The sequence below is a fragment of the Rhinoderma darwinii genome, chromosome 5 (assembly GCF_050947455.1).
Source record: "Rhinoderma darwinii isolate aRhiDar2 chromosome 5, aRhiDar2.hap1, whole genome shotgun sequence".
Lineage (NCBI taxonomy): Eukaryota > Metazoa > Chordata > Amphibia > Anura > Rhinodermatidae > Rhinoderma > Rhinoderma darwinii.
Window position 1 is genome coordinate 134042907 of NC_134691.1, and position 22976 is coordinate 134065882.

At 39.4% G+C, this 22976-nt stretch overlaps 1 protein-coding gene across 2 annotated transcripts in view; it reads left to right on the forward strand.

Moving 5' to 3' along the window:
* The window catches only part of ATP9B (ATPase phospholipid transporting 9B (putative)), a 286527-nt gene that overhangs the window by 85883 nt on the left and 177668 nt on the right, over window positions 1-22976 (forward strand). For both annotated transcript variants that reach the window (XM_075826526.1, XM_075826527.1), the window contains exons 8-9: window positions 2560-2654; window positions 18412-18492. In XM_075826526.1, the coding sequence (XP_075682641.1) occupies window positions 2560-2654; window positions 18412-18492 (176 nt within the window). The remainder of the gene's footprint in view (window positions 1-2559; window positions 2655-18411; window positions 18493-22976) is intronic.

Here is a 22976-nt window from a genome sequence, read left to right on the forward strand (position 1 = left end):
TCATAGGACTACCAGAACAAACCTCAGTTTCCTTGCAAATTTCTTCATGACGTACACCTAAATTGACTAAAGATGAATAGAAATAAAATTACGTAGTTTTTAGTTATACATATTTATGAAGAAATAAAATCTACTTATATATGGAAGGAGAAAGTCATCAGGATTTTCCAAAACTGATGTTAAAATATAAGCCAGTTGGGCTACTCCAGGACCCAGTTGGATTTTATTTTTAGTAGCCAGACAATAAGAACTCCCATAGATATCAACCCATAGGTTACCTGATCTGGGATGTTTCCAGCCCTGAGGGCCTTTGTTGAGTCCTGTTAGCTCTGGCATTGCGATCGCAGGGGCTGACCGTTTTAAGCTTAGAGCCCAGAGCCGAAGGAAGGCTGCCCAGTAGTGGTGCGTACCTGTTAGGCTATGTTCACACGGGGTCTTTTGCCGAGTTTATTGACGCGGAAACCGCGTCGCAAAACTCGGCAGAAACGGCCCGAGAACGCCTCCCATTGATTTCAATGGGAGGCGTCGGCGTCTTTTTCCCGCGAGCAGTAAAACTGCCTCGCGGGAAAAAGAAGCGACATGCCCTATCTTCGGGCGCTTCCGCCTCCGACCTCCCATTGACTTCAATGGGAGGCAGGAGAAAGCGTGTTTTCTGCCCGCGGCGCTCAATGGCCGCGGGCGAAAAACGGCGCGATCATTGCTATTCACACGGAGTATTTTGGGGGAGGAATATCTGCCTCAAAATTCCGTTTGGAGCTTTGAGGCAGATATTCCTCCCCCACAATACTCCGTGTGAACATAGCCTTAGGGCAGAAAAAAGAATAAATATTATTTATTTATTTTTAAACAAATATCACATAGAAAATTATAAAATATATACACATTTGGTCTACCTGTTACTGTAACTTCCCATATTCTAAAGATATAATATTTTTTTATCAGTGTACAGTATAGTGAATAGCGTAACAAAAATAAAAAAGGGAAATTAAATTTTTGATATTTCTCCATTATAAAAAATATACAGTATATAAATTATTGGTTAACTTATACAATATGCACCCCAAATCTTTAAAGTATCGACAATTTCTCCCGCAAAACACTTGTAGTTCAGAAATGGCCTTTGGTCGTCTTGCGTGCAATAATCTAACCACAGATTTGAATAATCAAACCTTGGGACCATAAAGGCTGTTCCAAAACAAGTAGTTCAAGAGTGATGTTGAATTATGTTTTGAATGTTTATCTTGTAATATCCAACCTCTTCTTTACAATGTGTCTTCACTGACTATAGAGCATTGGTGTTCAGGATTTGTTGATATTTTGTAGAATTCATTCCTCAATTTCTTAGCACAGTATTTGAAGTGCTGCTGACTGCAATGTTACTTACAGAACCACTGCCATGTTTAACAGTAGGAAACTATTATTTCTAGTTGGGGAATGTCAAAATGTAGTGGTCCTTGTGCGATTAGCCTCTCAATTCACATGTTCGGTTTGATGGCACCACATGTTCCCATTCATGGCGCAATCTGATGAGTTTCACTTTATTCAGGTGGTTGACGTGGAAATCTGTTACGTCATTGATGACATCATGGATTCCCCTGTGGTCGAAAGAGCTTGAGGGAATTTTTAGAAGGCATCATCTGTGTCTTCTCTGAATGTTCCACTAATATCCTGATAAATAATGTATTCGCTCAAGATTGAGATAAATATCGCAGCCTGAAAGAGCGATTAAAATACATTTTAATAAATATCAATTAAAAAAATGGGCTGGTATGCCACAGTAACTGGTATAAGGCATAAGCAATCAAGTCAGACTACTTAGAGCACAGGGTAAGGAAAGAACAGAGGCTTCAAAGATTATTTATAATTCTATCTGCCAAATTGCCACTGAATTGTCTATCTACGTGTGTCCCCTGCCTCTGCTCTTTCCTTAACCTGTGCTCTAAGTAGTCTGACTTAGTTGCTTATGCCTAATACCAGTTAATGTGGCATACCAGCCCATTTTTTAATTGACATTTATTAAAATTTATTCTAATCGTTCTTTCAGGCAGTGATGTTTCTCTGAATGTTCCTGTATACATATTATTGGTAACAGTGGTTTATTGATCAGTTACCATTTATAATTATCAGTGATCTGTATACAAGGACATCCCGGGAACATGCAGATTGCTTGTTCCCTGCCACCCTGAGCCCCAATGGTGTAAAATCAACACATTGAATATAATGAAAAAAGTAAAACGTATTGCCCCCCCCCCCCAAAAGAAAACCTACTAAAAAAAATAATGTACCTATTAAAAACCCATAGGTACCAGTATGTGGCATCCTTCGTGATAGCAATGCATTTTACATGGTGATCAGATGCCCATTCAACCAGTTTAAAACTGGTTAAATATGGAATTTTAACATTTACGTGAGAACCCATTAAAAAGGAGCATTGTATTTTTATAATGGTTGCTTATCACTTCTGCTATGTTTATTAAATGGGTCTAATATGATGTCATTGCATATCACATACCTTATGTTTGTGTTCTATTTTCGCCTACAATATTAATTTTTTTTTAGGTTCTTGCTTCATTCGAACTGACCAGCTAGATGGTGAGACAGACTGGAAGTTGAAAGTAGCAGTGTCCTGTACCCAGAGACTGCCAGCATTAGGAGTAAGTAATAATAGATATCAGTCTTTCTGTAGTCCTGTCAGGTAACGTTGAAAGTATTGTGTTATTTCTCCTTCTTGTCCAGTTCTTTTGGTGAAAAGTGGATATTAACATTTACTTAATATATATTTTCAATATATATTTATATCTATAATAATTTATATTTTCAAGTAAAAAAAATTTTTAACTATACATTGGAGATGTATAGTCAACTTACCTGTTGCTCCACTCCTGAATGATCCAGCCTCAGTACTGCGTTCCAGTCCCCTATTTTCCACTCTTCAAGATGGCCAGTGCAGTTTCAAAATTCATTATAATAGCCTCTTTGGAATTCTGAGACAAGCCTCCACTGGCCCTCCGATGAACTGGCGCTGACGATGTTGACGCTGCTGGACACAGTGCTGACAGCAGCGATGGCCCATTAGATAGCAGTGGAGGGGGTAGAAGCATGTCTCAGACTTTCAAAAAAGCTCTTCATAGCAAAGTTTGAGGCTGCGGTGGTCATTTTGAAGAGGAGAAAACGGGGGGACCGTAATGAAGGTTGGATTATTCAGGAGCAGGGCAGCAGTCAAGTTGACTATATATTTCCAATGTGTATTAAAGAACTGTTTTTGGCCTGGAGGGTGGCTTTAACACAACCTTCTCTCCATTCCCACTTCCTGTCCTAGCGATGTCATGTCCAGCTGATTATCCAATTGTGCTGTTCCTGTGCTTTTATGCCCTATCTTGTAATATTTCCTTTCAGCCTTCCTTTCCTTCTTGTGTTGGTTTTTTAAAGACTCTTCAATTCTATCACTTTTTATGCTGATTTCACTCAAATTCACCTCTCTAGCCCAGATGTCAACTCTGCTATCCAGAGTCCCAGTGTGTCTATCAGCTGTATCCTCCTTCTCTCGTTCTAAAACTCATCATGGAAAAAAACGAAATTCACCACCTTTGCCTCGTCCCACGCAACCCCCTTACCGTAACTATCAATCACAGTTAAAAACTCCACACGTTCTAAGCTCTTGCTAATATGCTGCCTCAGGACAACCTTTGATTCCGTTCTGTCTTTTTAACCGCACACCCAAGTCCTGACCACCTCATGCCACCTCTACTGCAAAAACATTTATTGAATCCGCTCTTTCCTCAACTTTGAGTCAACAGGAATGCTAGTACTTGCCCTCATTATCTTCTACCTAGACTACTCCAATATCCTTTTCTGTGGCCTCTCATCTAATCTTCTCTTACTCACTTCCAGTCCACCCTCAACCCCATACCTCTCCTCTCGCTCAACCTCTTACCCACCCATCTGCCAATCCAGTCACTGACTACCCAATACACAGCGCATTTAGATGTCCCCTTCATAAATCTCTGACCTTATCACCCTATACCTACCCACACGTAATCTGTAATCACAAGATCTACTTCTTTGGCCTGTTTGTCGTGGATGTTTTGACAATAAAACCACTTTGAAGATCTGGAGACGTGTGCTGTTGTCCTACTACTTTACTTTTCTTGGAATTTGCATTATGTCGGAGTGGGTTTGCCTGGCTTGACAGCGTTCACCGCACCAGACTCGGGACCTGTGCTGCTTCAAAACCTCCTATTTTTCTTTATATCCTGTGGATGTGTCATAAATGTTTCTCGTGGGAAAACCCCTTTGAGGATTAATTCTAAATGTTACGAAACTGTGGCAATGTTCTATTCATGACCTCTGTTTTCTTAACTTTCTCTGTTTTTTTTTAAAGTCATACCTCGTTTTTACAGCACCCCTTTCAGCAATGATATGGCCATGATTTTCATATATTTTTTTATTTCATTAAAGTGTATGCATTTATCTGTAACTAAAAAGTGTTCGCCAGAATAGTGTTTTGTTTGTTTTTTGTTTCATTTTTTTACGTTTTAAATGGGTGCCCATATTTTCTTTGTCTGGTGTGTGTCCTGGGAATGTTTGTTTTGTATAGCCTGCATAACAAGCATTGTAATCAGAACTTAGTGCAAAGACTAAAGTCCCAACAAACAATTCATCTCAATATGGCAAACTACTCCATTTTGCTGCATTGCTCTCCCTTTTTAATGAACCAAATCACAGCACTCTTACTTGTAAGTGCACAGATGGCTTTAGTTAAAGGGGATTCCAGTTTCAGCAATTAAAGATTAGTCAGGAAAAGTTATACACATTTTCAATATACTTTCTGTATCAATTACAATTTGCAACATCTCTGCTTGCGTTGATTCAATAGGAACCTTCATGGTTTACAAATCTGTCCTGGTCATGGGATGGACACAGCTTAGACACCGCTCTGATAACTGCACTGCAACTGTAACGAGCCATCACGTGACCATGACGGATTTTTTTACTGGTGGAAGAAAAAAAAAAAGAAGGTTCCACTTTTATGACAGCAAGCAGAGATCGTGAGAATCATAAGGCATTTGTACAGAAAGTATATCAGGAAATTGTAGAACTTTTTATTATTCAATGAATAAGCTTTATTTGCCGAAACCAATACCGCATTAATAATTGTGCTCTTATGCATTAATTGTCAATTGTTTGTTGATGGTGCCTAAAATCTCATAGCGCTAATAGGGCTAATATGTTTGCCTTGAATTTCTTTAATCTGTTGTAACAGCACAGGCTTAAGCTAGCTGCATGTCCCCTGTGATTTTTATATACACAGCTCTCGGTGAGCACTGTTTAAAGATTAGAGCTAGAGCTAGCGCTAGTTGTCATATGACTTATCATGTGATCACAGAGATTCTGGAAATATCTAAGTAGACCCAGCACAACCCGTCTAGTGACAAGTGTCACTGTAAAGCCCCATACACATCACACTATTGCCCTACGTTTATCGTGTACGTCGGGAAAGTGCTAGCTGATTCTCTGCCCTTGGACTCAAGCGGTAGGGAAGCTTTTGTAGTCATTGTCCATATACAGTGCATTCGGAAAGTTACATAGTTTGTACGGTTGAAAAAAGACACATGTCCATCAAGTTCAACCAAGGGATGGGAAAGGGGAAGTCTTCAGACCCTTTCAATTTTTTCACATTTTGTTATGTTGAGGCCTTGTGCTAAAATAAAAATAAATTCAAGTTGTTCCCCATAATTCTGCACTCAATACTCCCACTATGACAAAGTGAAAAAACTATTTTAGAAATATTTGCAAATTTAATCAATATTAATAACTCAAATTTCGCATGGATATAAGTATTCAGACCCTTTGCTAGGATACTTAAAATTTATCTCTGAGGGTCTCCCATTTCTGTAAATCATCTTTGAAATGTTTCTACACCTTGATTGGAGTCCTTATGTGGTAAATTCAATTGATTGGACATGATTTGGAAAGACCCATGTCTATATAAGGTCTCACAGCTGACATTGCATATCAGAGCAAATACCAAGCCATAAGGAGGAAAAAACTGCCTGTAGGGCTCAGAGACAGGATTATGTGGAGGCACAGATCTGGAGAAGGGTGCACAAAAAAATTCTGCTGCACTGAAAGCTCCCAAGAAGACAGTGGCCTCCATAATTGTTAAATGGAAGAAGTTTGGAACAACTGGGACTCATCCTAAGGCTGGCTTCTCACCAAACTAAGTAATCGGTGGAGCAGGGCTTTGGTAAGAGAGGTGACCAGGAACCCAATGGTCAATCTGGCCGAGCTCCAAAGACCCTGTGTGCCAATAGAAGAAACTTCAAGAAGGTTAAAGGTAATGTGTCGCTAGAAAAAAAAATATATTTTTTTTTTTAGTTAAACAGTTAGTGTATAGGTGATTAGACATTGTTCTAATTTTTTTATTTTTTTCTCGAGTCAGGAAATATTATAAATTAGATTCTAATTTATAATATTTCCCAGCGCTGGTCACTAGATGGAGCAATTCCCAAAATTGCAGCATTGCATGTGGTAAAGCAACCACATTGCTTTATGCTGCAAAATTTGATAAAACTCTCGCTCTAGTGAGCTCTCAACCCCCCCTCCTTTATCCTGGCTAGTGCCGGGAGAAACGAGGGGATTGAACGGTCAAACCTCCTACACTGTGTGTCGCCATTTTTTGAGCTAACACACAGTGTAGTAGGCTTACATACAGTAGTAAACACACACACACTAAAACACGAATATACATAGAAATAACTTACCTGCTCCTGCCGCCGCCGGTCCGTCCGGTCCGTCTGCTACCGCCGCTCCAAGTGCACAAGTCCGGAAGCCGCGACCGGAAGTAGTAATCTTACTGTCCGGCCGCGACTTCCGGTCCACAGGAAAATGGCGCCGGACGTCGCACAGTTCAACTTGGACTGTGTGGGAGCGGCGCATGCGCCGTTCCCACAAAGACGGCGTACAGCATAGTGGATGGAACGGGCCCCGTTCGCATTCACTATGGGACTGTATGTTCCATATTCCATGTCTGTATGTGTCGTTAATCGACACATACAGAAATGGAAAAAAGAAAGGCAGCCCCCATAGGGAAGAAAAAATGAAAAAATAAAAAAAAGTAAAACACAAACACACAAATAAATAAAAAAATGTTTAATAACACACTAAAGTCAAATTGATCTAAAAAATTTTTTTTTCGTGACACTGGTCCTTTAACTATCACTGCAGCGCTCCAGCAATCCGGGCTTTAAGGCAGAGTGGCCAGAAAGAAGCCCCTCCTCCATAAAAGACACATGAAAGCCCCCCCCCCAAGTTTGCAAAAAAGCATCTAAAAGACTTTGACTGTGAGAAACAAGATTCTGTGGTCTGATAAAACCAAGATTGAGCTTTTTGGCCTCAATTCTAAGCGTCATTCCTGAAGAAACCAGGCATTGCTCATCACCTGCCCAATACCATCCCTACAGTGAAGCATGGTGGTGGCAGCATCATGCTGTGGGGGTGTTTTTCAGAGCATGGGACAGGGAGACTGTTTGGAATTAAGGGAAAGATGAATGGAGCAAAGTAAAGAGATATTCTTAATGAAAACCTGATCCAGAGTTCTTTGGACTCAGACTGGACCAAAGGCTCACCTTCCAACAAGATAATGACCCTAAGCACACAGCCGAGACGACAGAGGAGTGGCTTGGGGGCAACTCAACAACTTGTGGCATCATACCCAAGAAGACTGGAAGCTGTTATCGCTGCCAAATGTGCTTCAACTAAGTACAGAGTAAAGGGTCTAAATACTTATGTCAATGCAATATTTTAGTTTTTCCTTTTCAATAAATTAGCAAAGATTACGTACATTCTGTTTTCACTTTGTGTGCAGAATAATGGGAAAAGATTTGAATTTGTTTTATTTTAGCTGAAGGCCTCAACATAAAATGTGAAAAGATTGAAGGGTTCTGATGATTTTCATAATGCATTGTATAGGGACAGTGACGTCATGGGCAGTTCTGGAGTCCCGGGCAGAGCTCTAGCTAATGCTCAGTTTGGGCACTGCAGCGCTTAGATCTCTTGACCTGGGCAGTGACATTAGGAGCAGTGCTGGAGTCCCCGGGCAAAGTGCCAGCTGATGATCTACTCAGGCCCTGCTGGGATAGCTCCTGATGTCACTATCCATATATGGACAGTGACTTCAGAAATTTTGCCATGGACTATCCCCGGGTGACGTGTATCACTCTATGCCATACAGTGGGATACATTTGGGCCTTTCGTCGGAGGTTTACGTTGGGGGTCTTCCTGAGTTACACCCCGGTCAGAAGGCCTAAACGTGATGTGAATGGGGCCTAACGTCTAATTTCTCTTATCTAAAAAATCTTTACTTACAAAATTGCAATTTAATCTAAAGATCTCCTCTGACATCCTAAACTCATCACTTCTAGGCCTCAGGATCAGCCGCCTGATGATAGTTACCACTGAGCTATGATGTTTAAAATGGCTCTGTCCCAAGTTTATAACTTCCGTATCTCCTACCTAATCTAATAAATGCTTTGATGTAGATAACTACTGTGTTGTTTTTTTTTAAAAAAACTTTTATTATTGACAAAGTTCTAATCATTTTTAGATTTACACAAATTTTTTCTAAATGCCCAACTGGGCGTATTTTTTTTTGTTTAAACAAGTGGGCGTTGGTAAGAAAAGTGTATGACACTGACCAATCAGCGTCATACACTTCTCTTCATTCATTCCCAGCTTTATTCACAGCACAGCGTGATCTCGTGAGATCATGCTGTGATGTGATTTTCTACCACAGGTCCTTCACGGGAGCGATGGGAGTATGGCCAGTCATCGGCTCCAGCCGTGCCAGGACTGCTGCTGAGCAGATAATCATCCTGGCACGGCTGGAGGCGATGTCTGGTCATTCTCCCGTCGCTCTGCTGAAGGACCTGCGGGAGGAAGTCACATCACAGCGTGATCTTGCGAGATCACGCTGTGCTATGAATAAAGCTGGGCATTAATGATAAGTGTATGACGCTGATTGGTCAGCGTCATACACTTTTCTTTACAACGCCCACTTGGTAAAACAAACAAAAGAAGCCCAGTTGTTCATTTAGAAAAAAAATGCATAAATCTAAAAATGATCAGAACTTTATCAATAATAAAAGTTTTAAAAAAAATAATCAACGCAGTAGTTGCCTACAACAGAGCGTTTATTAGATTAGGTAGGAGATAGGGAAGTATTAAACTTGTGACAGAGCCTCTTTAAGGAAAAATAGGGGCAGTCACAAAGTGGTAAGGAATTAATTCAAGTAGTTGTAAAAGGTGAAAATTCCTTTTCTCCAAGGTGGCACAGTATCTTCCATTAGAATTAGGTGTAAGAAAAATGCTTGTGGGTGAGTACAATATGTATGTAAGCGCAGATGGAGAAGGATGTTTTTTCAGTGCGCCCCATTCCTGACTAATGCTCAGTAAATCCACAACCTTATAGCTGTGCTTTTATTCCTCCAATCCTAATTTGGAATAAACTAAGCACATGAAGGTTTCATCAGTTTGCATTATACTATAGTGAAGTATTGTTTTGGTGGTTTTGGCAGCATGTCATTGCTAACATTAGTAGAAATAAAGGTACAACTCCTAATTCACCCTTATCACTGCTCTTCTGACTTCTCTTTTGAATATCCACGATCTCCTGTCGGAGATTGGTTTTACAGTCTTCCCAGTTCCTTGCTATTAGTGAAATGTAATCCGTTGGGACGGTGGTAGTGATACACTGTTCACAAACTGTAGGGAGTCCTCTTGACCTAACTCATTCTCATTCAAGGAATTGCTGTTTGTTAATGCAGTCAATTACATTCTTTTCTAGTCGTCACTAAAGCTGCTATTTGCCTGAAATTCTTGAGTACAAAGGTGTTTCCTTCATTCACTGCACCTGCTGTGAAAATGGTAAAGATTACTTCTTATTTATGTAACTGCTCAAAAGCTGCTATCTGATTGCCCATCCTTTGCCCTGATCTGGTCTCACCGTGCCATGTCATTTCCAATCTGCTATTTTTAATTTACTTGCTTTTGATAGGACATTGATAGCATTCAGGTCAGCTAAGTTTTCACTTTTCTTTAGTTCTTATTAACTGCAATATCTATCTATCTATCTATCTATCTATCTATCTATCTATCTATCTATCTATCTATCTATCTATCTATCTATCTATCTATCTATCTATCATCGTCACATAGCAACTGTTAATTTGACCTTTTTAGAATTCGCATTCCTACCTGAGATAAAAAAATAAATATATATATAATAGTATGCACTAAATGACAGCTTGGATTAAAATGCTGAAATAGACTGTTCACGCACACCAAGAGAATTCTGTGTCTTAATAATTCTTGAATGCCACCTGCTGGTCTGAACTTACCATAACCACTTAGAACGAATGTTTTCTACTCCAAAATTATTTTCAGAAAATAACGATGATTATTTTTGATATTTTTCCATATTAGTTTAACTGCTTGGCTTCTTACATTTTACAAATTAAATATAAAAAATATATTTTTAGATCGCACAGACCTAAATTGTGGCAGCAGAGGAGTTTAATATTATAATCATTTCTATTTAAGTACCGATAAAAAAAATATTGTTTGCAGATTTTAGAAATGTAAAAACTTAGAGCACTAGAAGAATAATGGTGTAAATGAAAATGCTTGGTACTGAAATAAAAAATAATAATAAATAAAAATAGAGATGTCTTATCCTTTGGCTTGTAAGGATCTGCCGGTAACAATAGATCAGCAAATATGTAATTTCGGTATAAAATGAGGTTTGTTAATGACTTGTACATACTGTAACTGTCAATCATTTTCGTTTCTGCGCGTACCTAATGCAATGGATTGTGGGGATCTTGTATTGTCATGAAGCATCAACTGCACAGCTCTGTAACTTTATCCTCGGTGACACCCAGAATAAATAAACCTGCTTCTGAGCTATTCGTAAAGAACAGATGACACCAACAAAGATGATCAGCGCAGATTTTGTTGTCTTCCCAGGCCACTTAGAATGATCAGACAATTAAATTTTCAACACGTCCTTTAATAATAGCTGTCTTGCAATACCTGTAACCTGCAGGTTAGGTTTCCTGCGGTTTCATACTCATAAGTGGCGCAGTATTTTTTTTTCTTCTGTCAGCCTTCATTTCCATCTTATGTGATCACGTAAATTTATTAGCAGCAGTGAGGTCAGTGTAATTTTCAATAAATGGTGACTGGCTGATTTATATCAGAAGATCCATACAGCAGTAAACAATACCATTTACATTTAATTAGTTTTATTGAACCAGAGGCCATTTTATCTGTAATGAACCACATGTTATGATTAAGGATGTATTTTAATGATCTTTAAGTTGGGTGAACAAATGTTGCCCTTGACCTAATGGAGGAGGTTTCCCTGTCTTATTGATAACCTCCCAGTCATTTCTGTATTATTATACTGACGGGTAAAGAAAAACATCCCCATTATCATGTCGTCTCCTAGTCATTTTGTGACTAATGTAGATGAATGAAATTTATCTCTCCGAGACCAGTTTTGCATATGTCACTCTGAAAGCCGCATTAGCTAAGAGGGCTCTATGTAGACTACTGTATTATTGCATCCCTTTTCTTGCTAGTATTCTACATGCGTCTATATGACAATATATGACATTTTATAAACGTTACATTTTAGCAGGACTAGTTTATCAGATCAGGCCTAATACAGTTTTTGAGGATTTGTCATATTTTTATTTATTTTTTTAATACACCGTATGTCATTTCTAATTTGATAGGTGAAATAGTTTTATTTGTTTGAGCAGTGGAATTTATATATATTTTCATAGTATCAACAATAACGTCTAGTGTCTTTCCTTTATCTGGAATTTTCAACTACATTTTTGTCATTTTATTTATTGCCAACTTCTAGGCATACACGCTATGATTTTACTCCATTCCCCTCTACAGGGGCTTTTTTTTTTTTTAAACCGACATGGAAGCTACTTGCCCTCAAGTCCCCTAGTGGGACAAAGTAATAAAGTAATAAAAAGTTTTAAACGTAAAAATCCCCCTTTTTCCCTTATCAGTCCTTTATTATTAATAAAAAGAAATAAACAAATAAACTATACATAATTGGTATCGCCTGAACTACAAAATTATTTTGTTATTTATCCCGTGCGGTCAACGCCATAAAATAAATTAATAATAAACCATACCAGAATCACAATTGTTTGGTGACTTCACCTCCCAAAAAATGTAATAAAAAGAGATCACAAAGTTGCATGTACTTAAAAATGGTTGTGATCGAAACTACAGTTCGTTACGCAAAAAACAAGTCCTCGCACGGCTTTCTTGATGGAAAAAAAAAGTTATGGCTCTTAGAATAAGGTAACACAAAAAGTAAATGATTTTTTACAAAAAGTATTTTATCGTGCAAACGCCGTAATACATAAAAAAAAACTATAAACATCTGGTATCTCCGTAATCGTATCACCCCCCCCACCCGCAGAATAAAGTGAATATGTCATTTATAGCGTATGGTGAATGCTGTAAAAGAAATGTAATTGAAAAACAATTGTAGAATTGCTGTTTTTTTAGTCACCACACCTCTTAAAAATAGAATAAAAACTGATCAAAAAGTCGCATGCACCCCATGAAAACTACAATGAATTCCTCAAGGGGTCTAGTTTCCAAAATAGGGTCACATTTGGGGGGTTTCCAGTGTTTTGGCACAGCAAGACCTCTTCAAACCGGACATGGTGCCTAATAAAAAGGAGGCCACAAAATACTCTAGGTGCTCCTTTGCTTCGGAGGCCGGTGCTTCAGTCCATTACCACACTAGGGCCACATGTGGGATATTTCTCAAAACTGCAGAATCTTGGCAATAAATATTGAGTTGCGTTTCTCTGGTAAAACCTTCTGTTTTACAAAAAAAAAATTGTATAAAAAGTATTTTCTGCCCCAAAAAATTCATATGTAAATTTCACCTCTACTTTGCTCTAAATTCCTGTGAAACACCTAAAGGGTTAATAAACTTTCTAAATGCTGTTGTGAATACTTTGAGGGGTCTAGTTTCTAAAATGGGGTGTTTTATGAGGGTTTCTAATATATAGACACCTCAAAGCAACTTCAGAACTGAACTGGAACCTAAAAAAAGAAAGAGGCAATACTTTGCTTCTTACATTATATTGATAATGGGCAGCGCCCACCCCGAGATGACCCCAGTTTTGACCGTTTGTATAAACGGAGACCCCTATTAGACCATTCCAGTGCCCGGTTTTCCCATGCATACACCCCCGAGACGTGTATTTCTGTTGATGAGTCCCTGGTACATTTTAAAGGGAGGCTTAAATTCTGCCAGTACCTGCCGAGTAAGAGGGCAAGGTACGGCGTGAAGATGTATAAGCTGTGCGAGAGTGCATCAGGGTATATGTACAAATTTAGGATATATGAAGGGAAGGACATCAGTATTCAGCCCCCAGAATGCCCCCCCCCCCCCTTACTGGGAGTTATGCAAAAATTGTGTGGGATTTGGTGCACCCACTACTGGACCAGGGTTACCACCTCTACCTGGATAATTGATATACCAGCGTCCCACTCTTCAACTGCCTCGCTTCCAGAAGTACTGCGGCATGCGACACTGCTAGAAGAAATCTGAGAGGCCTCCCTAAGAGAGCAGGGCACAATCTAGCAGCAACATATTGTGTGTCAAGTACAAGGACAAGAGATATGTCCTTGTATTGACAACAATACATGGCCACACCAGTATCCATGTACCTGTACCAGGTACCAGTACAGAGGCCCCCAAACCAGACTGTATCCTGGACTACAATAGGTACATGGGAGGGGTGGACTTGTCAGATCAAGTCTTGAAGCCCTACAGCGCCATGCGGTGTGGTAAAAGAAACTGGCCGTGCACATCATACAGATGGCATTGTACAATGCGTAAGTTCTACGGCGATGTGCAGGCCAGACGGGAACTTTCCTGGTATTTCAAGAGGTGGTTATCAAGAACCTAATCTTTAGGGACTAAGAAGAGCGGGCACCCAGTACTTCTGGAAGTGAGGCCACGCGCATCGTACCAGGGCAACACTTTCCAGGAGAAGTTCCCCAAACTGGCAAGAAGGGAAAAAGTCAAAAGAGGTGCCAAGTCTGCTATAAGAGGGGGATAAGGTAGGACACAATATATCAATGTGACACCTGTCCCGAAAAACCAGGGCTCTGTATGAAAGGGTTTTAAAATTTATTATACATCCCTTGATTTTTAATCTACCCCAGTTTTACTTACCCTGATGCACTCCGCACAGCTTATCCCCCTCATCTTTCCCTTCTGAGCCCTGCTGTATGTTCAGGCAGCTGATAACAGCCGCATGTAGGGTATTGCCGTACCCAGGAGAACCCACATTACAGTTTATGAGGTGTATGTCTCTGGTCAAAATGTTCACTACACCTCTAGATGAATGCCTTAAGGGGTGTAGTTTTTAAAACGGGGACACTTCTCGGGTGTTTCAACTGTACTGGTACCTCAGGGGCTTCTGAATTCACGACTTAGCACCAGAAAATTCCCAGTAGGCCAAATGGTGGTCCTTCCCTTCTAATCTCTGCCATGTGCCCAGGCAGCAGACAACAGCCACATGTAGAGTATTGCCGTACCCAGGAGAACCCACATTACAATTTATAGGATGTATGTCTCTGGTGGCGCATGCTGGGCACAATATATTGGACACTGAAATGGCATAGATATATAGAAAATTGCAAATCTCACACTTAACCATCTGCTGCGCATTACCTTTTAGACCATACCTGTGGGGTCCAAATGCTCACTACACCTCTAGATGAATGGGGTGTAGATTTTAAAATGGGGTCGCTTCTTGGGGGTTTCCATTGCTTTGATACCTCTGGAGCTCTGCAAATGCGACATGGCACCCGAAAACCAATCCAGCAAAATCTGGACGCCAAAGAACAAATAGCGCTCCTTTCCTTCTGATCCCTCCCATGGGCCCAAACGGCAGTTTATCACCACAAATAGGGTATTGCCGCACTCAGGACCAATTGGGCAACAAAATGGGGTATTTTGTTCCCTGTGAAAATCTTATTGGAAAAAATTTCATTTTTTTAATTTCACAGCCCAATTCAAATACGTGCTGTGAAAAACTGTGGGGTCAAAATGGTAACAACCATAAATTAATTCCTTGAGAGGTGTAGTTTCCAAAATGGGGTCACTTTTGGGGGATTCCTACTGTTTTGGCACCTCAACACCTCTCCAAACCTGGCATGGTGCCTAAAATATATTCTAATAAAAAAGATGCCCCAAAATGCCCTAGGTGCTTCTTTGCTTCTGGGGCTTGTGTTTTAGTCCACGAGCACACTAGAGCCACATGTGCGACATTTCTAAAAACTGCAGAATCTGGACAATACATATTTAGTAGTGTTTCTCTGCTAAAACCTTCTGTATTATAGAAAAAATATTAATACAATTGAAATTCCAAAATGAAATTTGCAAATTTCACCTCCACTTTACTTTAATTCATGTGAAATGCCGAAAGTGTTAAATACTTTCTATATGCTGTTTTGAATACTTTGAGGGGCTTAGTTTTTAAAATTGGGTGTTTTATGGGGGTTTCTAATTTATAGGCCCCTCAAAGCCACTTCAGAACTGAACTGGTACCTTAAAAAAAGGCCTTTTGAAATTTTCTGATTGCTGTTTATGTTCTAAGCCTTGTAACGTCCAAGAAAAATAAAAGAATGTTCAAAAACGTTGCAAATCTAGAGTAGATATATGGGAAATGTGAACTAGTAACTATTTTGGGTGGTATAACCATCTGTTTTACAAGCAGATGCATTTAAATTCAGAAAAATGCTTTTTTTTCTAAATTTTCTCTAAATTTTGCAATTTTTCACAAATAAATACTGAATATTTCGACCAAATTTTACCACTAACATAAAGCCCAATGTGTCACGAGAAAACAATCTCAGAATTGCTTGGATAGCTTTAAGCATTCCCAAGTTATTACCACATAAAGTGAAATATGTCAGATTTGAAAAATGGGCTCTGAGCCTTAAGGTCCAAACTAGGCTGCGTCCTTAAGGGGTTAAAGAGTCCAAGTTAGAAATGTAGGTAACATTTGAATGTGTTTTAAGTTAGTGTTTGTTGTAACCAGTTGAACTGAACAGCCAACTTTACGCCAACATTTTCCCCACCCCTTTAAATTGCTGTGAGAGCTTATTAGTGTGTTAAGTTGTTATTTATTATTTGTATGATTGTAGGTAAAATGCCTAATAAAGAGAGGCTAGAGCCTGACAACTGTTTTTATTGTATGTGTGTGGTATTGGATTCCAAGAGACTCTTATTTTTCTGTTCACAATAAAGCACATAATAGGCTGGATTATCTAAATTGTAGGTGATAACAGATGGGAAAGAGGTGAATGATGAAGATATAGGACACCCACATGTGTATTAGTTTCATATGAATTATTTCTCGTGGTCTTGATGAAAACCAAATAGGATGGACAAGATTGTGATGAATGGTCAGCGTGTGAAAGATTACAACAAATAGCAAACAGTTTAAGATGTGATCAGATAGAGAAACGGGCCTACACTGCTATATACCAGTCCAAGGAGCGCATCATTTATAATTTACAGTTCTGTAGGTTTGTTATCTGTGTAACTCCAGTGGTAAATAAACCTGGTTAATGCAACACAAGTGAAAGGGAGCACTTAACTGTAAATCCATTTATTAATTTCTTGTGTGATTTGATCATAGTGCTAAAAAACAGTCTCTTCGAAGACCAACGTCGTTCACACAGAGTTTTTTTGCAGGCAGAAAAAATCTGCCTCAAAATGACTTCAGGAATTTTAGGCAGATTTTGATCTGCCTGCGCTTTTTTCCGTGTTTTTCACTCGCAGCCATTGCAATGCAAGGCAAAAAAATGCCCTCGGAAAATGCTCTGAATTAAGCGCCGCAGGTTTTTTCCGTCTCACATTGATTTCAATGAGAGGTCAGAGACGGAACCACGGCAAGAAAGGACATGCCGCTTTCTTTTCCCGCGATCTGTTAAGAGCCGCCCCGAAATAATAAAACTCCTCTGCCTCCCATTAAAAACAATGGGGGGCGATTTCGGCCATTTTTCGGCGCTGATGCTGACGCGGTTTCCGCATCAAAATCAACGCCAAAATACTTTGTGTAAGCAGGGCCTGAGATACCTTTTTGATAGTGGTGCATTGTTGTTATGAGCCTCCCATTTTAAGGGACTTATGCCTAATAAAATCAGCCAGTTAAAGGGAATCCTGCTGTATTTGTCAATACCTGGTACCTGGTTTCAACTTTTATGTGATCCAAAACTGTAGTTTTCGTAATATTTCCATGCCATCTTATTTGTGTTGGTTTTTTTGCAACCGGCATCCCACGTTAGACGTCATGCACTGGCTCTAGTTTCATGGAAATCTCCAACAAAGCATTCTTAATATGACACCAATTATTTCAGTGACTTGAAGGGGCAGACATCCCCTGTCAGAACTGAAGAAGTTCAGATGCCCTAAACTTCAGACTGACCCGGCCTTCTTTTTTTTTTTTTTTGGGGGGGGGGGGGGATACCAGCACACAGACCCTATTGACTAATGTTGTCTTCTGGCCTATTCTATATCATCTGTCAGAAGATGCTTTTAGTTGGAACACCACTTTAATTTGTGCTCATGGATATATTCTAATGTTACAAATGTGAAATTTCTTTTTAATCAATTCTACATGTCTTCAAGGACTGTCATGACAACTTTTTGGAGTCTTCTCAAATACAATAGTTTAAGAATATAGATTATTGTTATGCAGAATTCACAAATTGGTTCCCTAGCCAAGAAAATCAGAACTGTCAACGTTCAAGACCACTGTGGTAAATGTCAGGTTTTACGGACAATGAAAAATAGGAGAATTAATATTTCATTTTGTTTTTGTTACTTAGATGGTGCTAACAAAAATGATAGTTTTAGATTCAACGGTCTATTTCATGTTGACCACGTATTATATTTGTCTAATTGTTGGTGATAAACCAGTAGAAATCAATATTTGATGAAGACTTTGTGACCTTTCCCAAATACTTTCTTTTTTTTTCAGTAGCAGGTTGTGAAACTCCTAATACTGTGATTTTGTAAACCTTCCCTTAGGAGTAAATGTGTTTTGAAGAATCCGATATAAAAGTTATCCATAACATGTTGTTTGGTAATATGCATGCTCTGTCTCTGTCATAATGTGTTGGAAATTTTTTCTTCCAAGATTTAGTTTCATGAACAAAGAAGGAAAATCAATGGTATCATATTTAGAAATGAACAAGCTGTTTTTAGTCAAGCCTTCTATGACATACTCTTATTTATTGATAGAGCTGCATTGTTTATTAATTGCAGCTACTCTATTGCAGGATCTCTTTTCAATCAATGCTTATGTTTATGCTCAGAAGCCACAACTGGATATTCACAGTTTTGAAGGTAACTTTACACGGGTAAGTAGACGCTTTCTCTAATTTTTCATATCCACACAATATGCCCTTGAGACAATATTGCATTGACAGCTAGAACAATGTGCAGTGCACCTGCAGCACCTCACAAATGAATACTAGTACTGTCATGAAATCCGTCTCCAATAGGGTCACCTGCACAATTGGTCGTATTATGTGCTGTTACGTCTGTAGTGTTAACTCATCTGTGGCTCTTATTGCAGAATATTTAGGAAGTTTTGTTATCATCGCCGCTATTCTTGTCATGTGTATTCCAGGCGGCATGCACTCAAAGTCCTTAATAATAAACATCATATCGGACAACTGAAAATGGACTTTCTAAAATGTATATTCTTAGATACATTACCAGAATAGGATTGTAAATAGAACTGACTAAAGAATGTTTTACACAAAATACAAATTAAAAATAAATAAATCCTGCAAGTCCTTGAGTTGTCGGTGTAAAAAAAAATATTCTATTTTAGCAGCTACTGAGAAAGCTGCTCAACAATCAGTAGGGCTGTCATTAGAACTGATACAAAAATTTCCCGGTGGTCAAATCTGTTTAGTACATCAATCGCTCTTATACTGGGCATAACGTATCAGCTAAAATCAAAACATCATCTCTAAATATAAGTTGTTGAGCTGACATCTTCTCCCTAGTACTCTTTATTTCACAGTTTTTTAGCTCTATGACAACTCGTATGACCGTCATTACCGTTCCCACTTTGGTTGTCACTGAGCATTCATAAACGTCTGAACAGGAATCTGCCTAAACTGCAGCATGTAATGACGGGGGTGGGGAGACAGACAAGTGAGCCCTAATCTACCCACCACTCAGTCCCTGCCTACTTGCAACGACCCGCCCTAGGCGACGGGGTACAACTGGGCGACGGTCCCTACGCTCAATAAGTGCACGACAGACAAACAGACAAGGGTACACAGAGCTAGGGGGAGAAAGGGGCAGTTGCCCACGGCAACACCGTGAGCAACAAGAGAAGTGAACAAGCCGAGAGTACGAGGTGCCAAACGCAGGTCAGAAGAGTAGTAAACAAGCCGAGTCAAACCAGGAGTGTACGAGGTACCAAACGCAGAGCAGGAGAGTTGTCAGCAAGCCAGGGTCAATATGAAGCAAGGACAATGGTACAAGAAGCTGCAGCAGGGCCAGGAAACCAAACGAGAAGAATCACAAGCAAAGGAGGAACAGGAAAGGCAGGTATAAATAGACAGAGGGCGGGAGCTAGCTCCGTCTGGCCAGGCTGTGATAGGTTCTCCCACTCCTAAGCCTGCCACCCTGAGTGGTGGAAGATGGAGTCAGTCTCACAGACATAGAAGCAGGTGCAGACTGATTATCTATGGGCGTTAACCCCGAAGCTGTGCCTGGCAGATCCTTTACACAGCAATTGCAGTAATAAACTGTGATTTGACTGCACCATGTGAACATAGCATTAAATGGTTTTTTTTTTACTCTTAAAAATTGTGAAAAACTGGCTGAAAATGATAAAAAAAAATAACCTAAAATATACTCACCCTTTAAATTCAGTATCATTTTGACACAACCAGTCAATGGAGTTCCCTGCCACTTCCTGGTGCCATTGCAGTTCAACACCATTTCGCTTGCTGCAGCAGTGACTGTTGTCCTTAATTGTATCAAACCTGCCCATATAAAATATATAAAGAAACTGCAAAATCCTAATGTAATGTTATGAGAATGTAGCAGTAGGAGCATTCCACTAATAAAATATAAGGGACTTAAAATTGGCCATTGTTTCAAATCTACCACCAGTCTTATGAAGACAACCCCTTCTCTAAAGACAGTTGCCCGAGCGTTCAGCTGATCACCAGTTGCCCGAGCGTTCAGCTGATGGGGGTTTTCATTTGGTCATACATTTGTTTATTGTAGTATTACATGCTTGCCTTTTAAATAAATGTCTGACAACATAATACATTGGCGAGCTGTGCCTTCCAAAGTGGGAGCTGCTGTTGCTTATCAGCTTTCCACTTTGGCTCATAGATAGGGTTCTGATCAAGGGACCCCCCTCTATGATGTCCATATGCCATACTAGGATACATGGACAGGGGTTGTTTTGATGAGACATTTTCTGTAAGGTTGCTGATCTGTTGACGCTTTCTTCTCATGGTTTTTAAGTATCCTAAAAGTAAAGATACTTTAGGCCAGGATCACACACACAGTTTTGATGCAGTTTTTGGCTCCGTTTTTACTGAGCCAAACACAGAAGTGGAGACAAAAGAAAGGAGATGCATCAGTTTTTTCTTTATATCTGTCCTATTCCTTGGATCCACTTCTGGCATTGGCTCAAACACTGAGCCAAAAACTGCATAAAAACTGTGTGTTTAACCACTTCCCGACAACCCCACGTAGATTAACGGGCTGCAGCACTGGTCCTTGTGCCTGCAGCCTGTTAATCTACGTGTGCTCCTAACAGAGCACACAGGCGCTCCCTGCAGCCCGGCATCTCACAGTATAGGCTGCTACTAGCAGCCCATGTACTGGGGGAAAACATCGGGTCAGATCACATCGGTGATCCGAACCGATTAACCCCTTAAAGGTGGCAGTCAATGGCGACCTCCGCATTTAAGTTGTTATAGCACCATCGGCACCCCACTACGCGGTTGCGGGGGGGCGATTGCTATGGCAACCGGATGCCTAACAAAAACGATACTGGAATCGCTATTTTTAGTCACTTCAGCTCCCAAAATATTACACACAAACAAAATAATTTTTTTAAAACCGTGATTTTATCAAGCAAACAACGTAAAACATAGAAAACCTATATACATATGGTATCGCCGTATTCGCATCGACTTTAAATGTCATAGCGCACGGTGAACGCCGTAAAAAAATAAAATAATAAAAAACAATAGAAGTTTTGACGGCCTAATTACACTAAATTCAGCAAAAACCTATGGGATCAAAATGCTCACTATACCCCTAGACAAATAATTTTTAGGGCTGTAGTTTCCCAAATGGGGTCACTTCTGGCGGGTGTCCACTGTTTTGGTCCCTCAGGGGCTTCGCAAATGCGACATGACACCCGAAAACCAATTGAGTAAACTTGAGCTCCAAAAGCCAAATAGTGCTCCTTCCCTTCTGAGCCCTGCCGTGTGTCCAAACAGCCGTTTATTACCATTGCCGTAATCAGAAGAAATTGCTTTACAAATCTTGGGGCACTTTTTCTTCCTTATTCCTTATTCTTTTCATTTTTACAGACTAATTCCACTAAATTCAGCCAAAAACCTGTGGGGTTAAAATGCTCACTATAGCCCTTGATGAATTCTTTGAGGGGTGTAGTTTGCCAAATGGTGTCTTTTTGGGGGTTTTCCACTGTTTTGGCACTACAAGACCTCTTCAAACCTGAGATGTGCCTAAAATATATTCTAATAAAAAGAAGACCGCAAAATCCTTTAGGTGCTCCTCTGCTTCTGAGGCCTGTGTTTCAGTCCATTACCACACTAGCGCCACATGTCGGATATTTCTAAAAACTGCAGAATCTGGGCAATAAATATTTGAGTTGTGTTTCTCTGGAAAAACCTTTTGTGTTACAGAAAAAAATTAATAAAAATTGATTTTCCGACAAAAAATACATTTGTAAATTTCCCCTCTACTTTTCTTTAATTCCTGTGAAACACTTAAAGGGTTAAGAAACTTTCTAAATGCTGTATTGAATACTTCACTTCAGAACTGAACTGGTCCCTGTAAAAATAGGTTTGGGAAATTTTCTTGAAAATGTGAGAAATTGCTGCTAAAGTTCTAAGCCTTGTAACGTCCTAGAAAAAAAAAGGATGTTCAAAAAAACGATGCCAACATAAAGTAGACATATGGGAAATTTTAATTAGTAACTATTGTATGTGGTATTACTATCTGTCTTACAAGCAGATACATTTATATCTAGAAAAATGCAAATTTTTGCTAATTTTCTCTAAAGTTTGGTGATTTTCACAAACAAATACTGGATTTATTGATCACATTTTTCCACTAACATAAAGTACAATATTTCACGAGAAAACAATCTCAGAATCGCTTGGATAGGTAAAAGCATTCTCAAGTTCTTTTTTGAATCATTAGTTTTTTTAATTGAAATTTAGATCAGTTTTCAAACAGGATAACACCAAACAATTGGTCCATAAAGAAGGACCTTCATCAAATAGTACATTAGTACATTGGATACATAGCAGATCACACCATTGTAGGAGCACCAACGCATAACATTAATAATAACAACAGTGCTGTATCAAAGATTTCAATTACAGACATAACATACCGTATACCATTACGTATAATAACGCAAATCTATCCATATCTTCCAATTTTTCAAACTTTTACCATGAGTAGCCGCATTTTGCAATTAGAGAGACTCATGATGGCAAGTCGTATTTACTCTGCTAATTACCTCTGATATAGAGGGCGATATATGAGATTTCCAGGACTTGGCAATGGACATCCTAGTTGCAATGAATATGTGATGAAT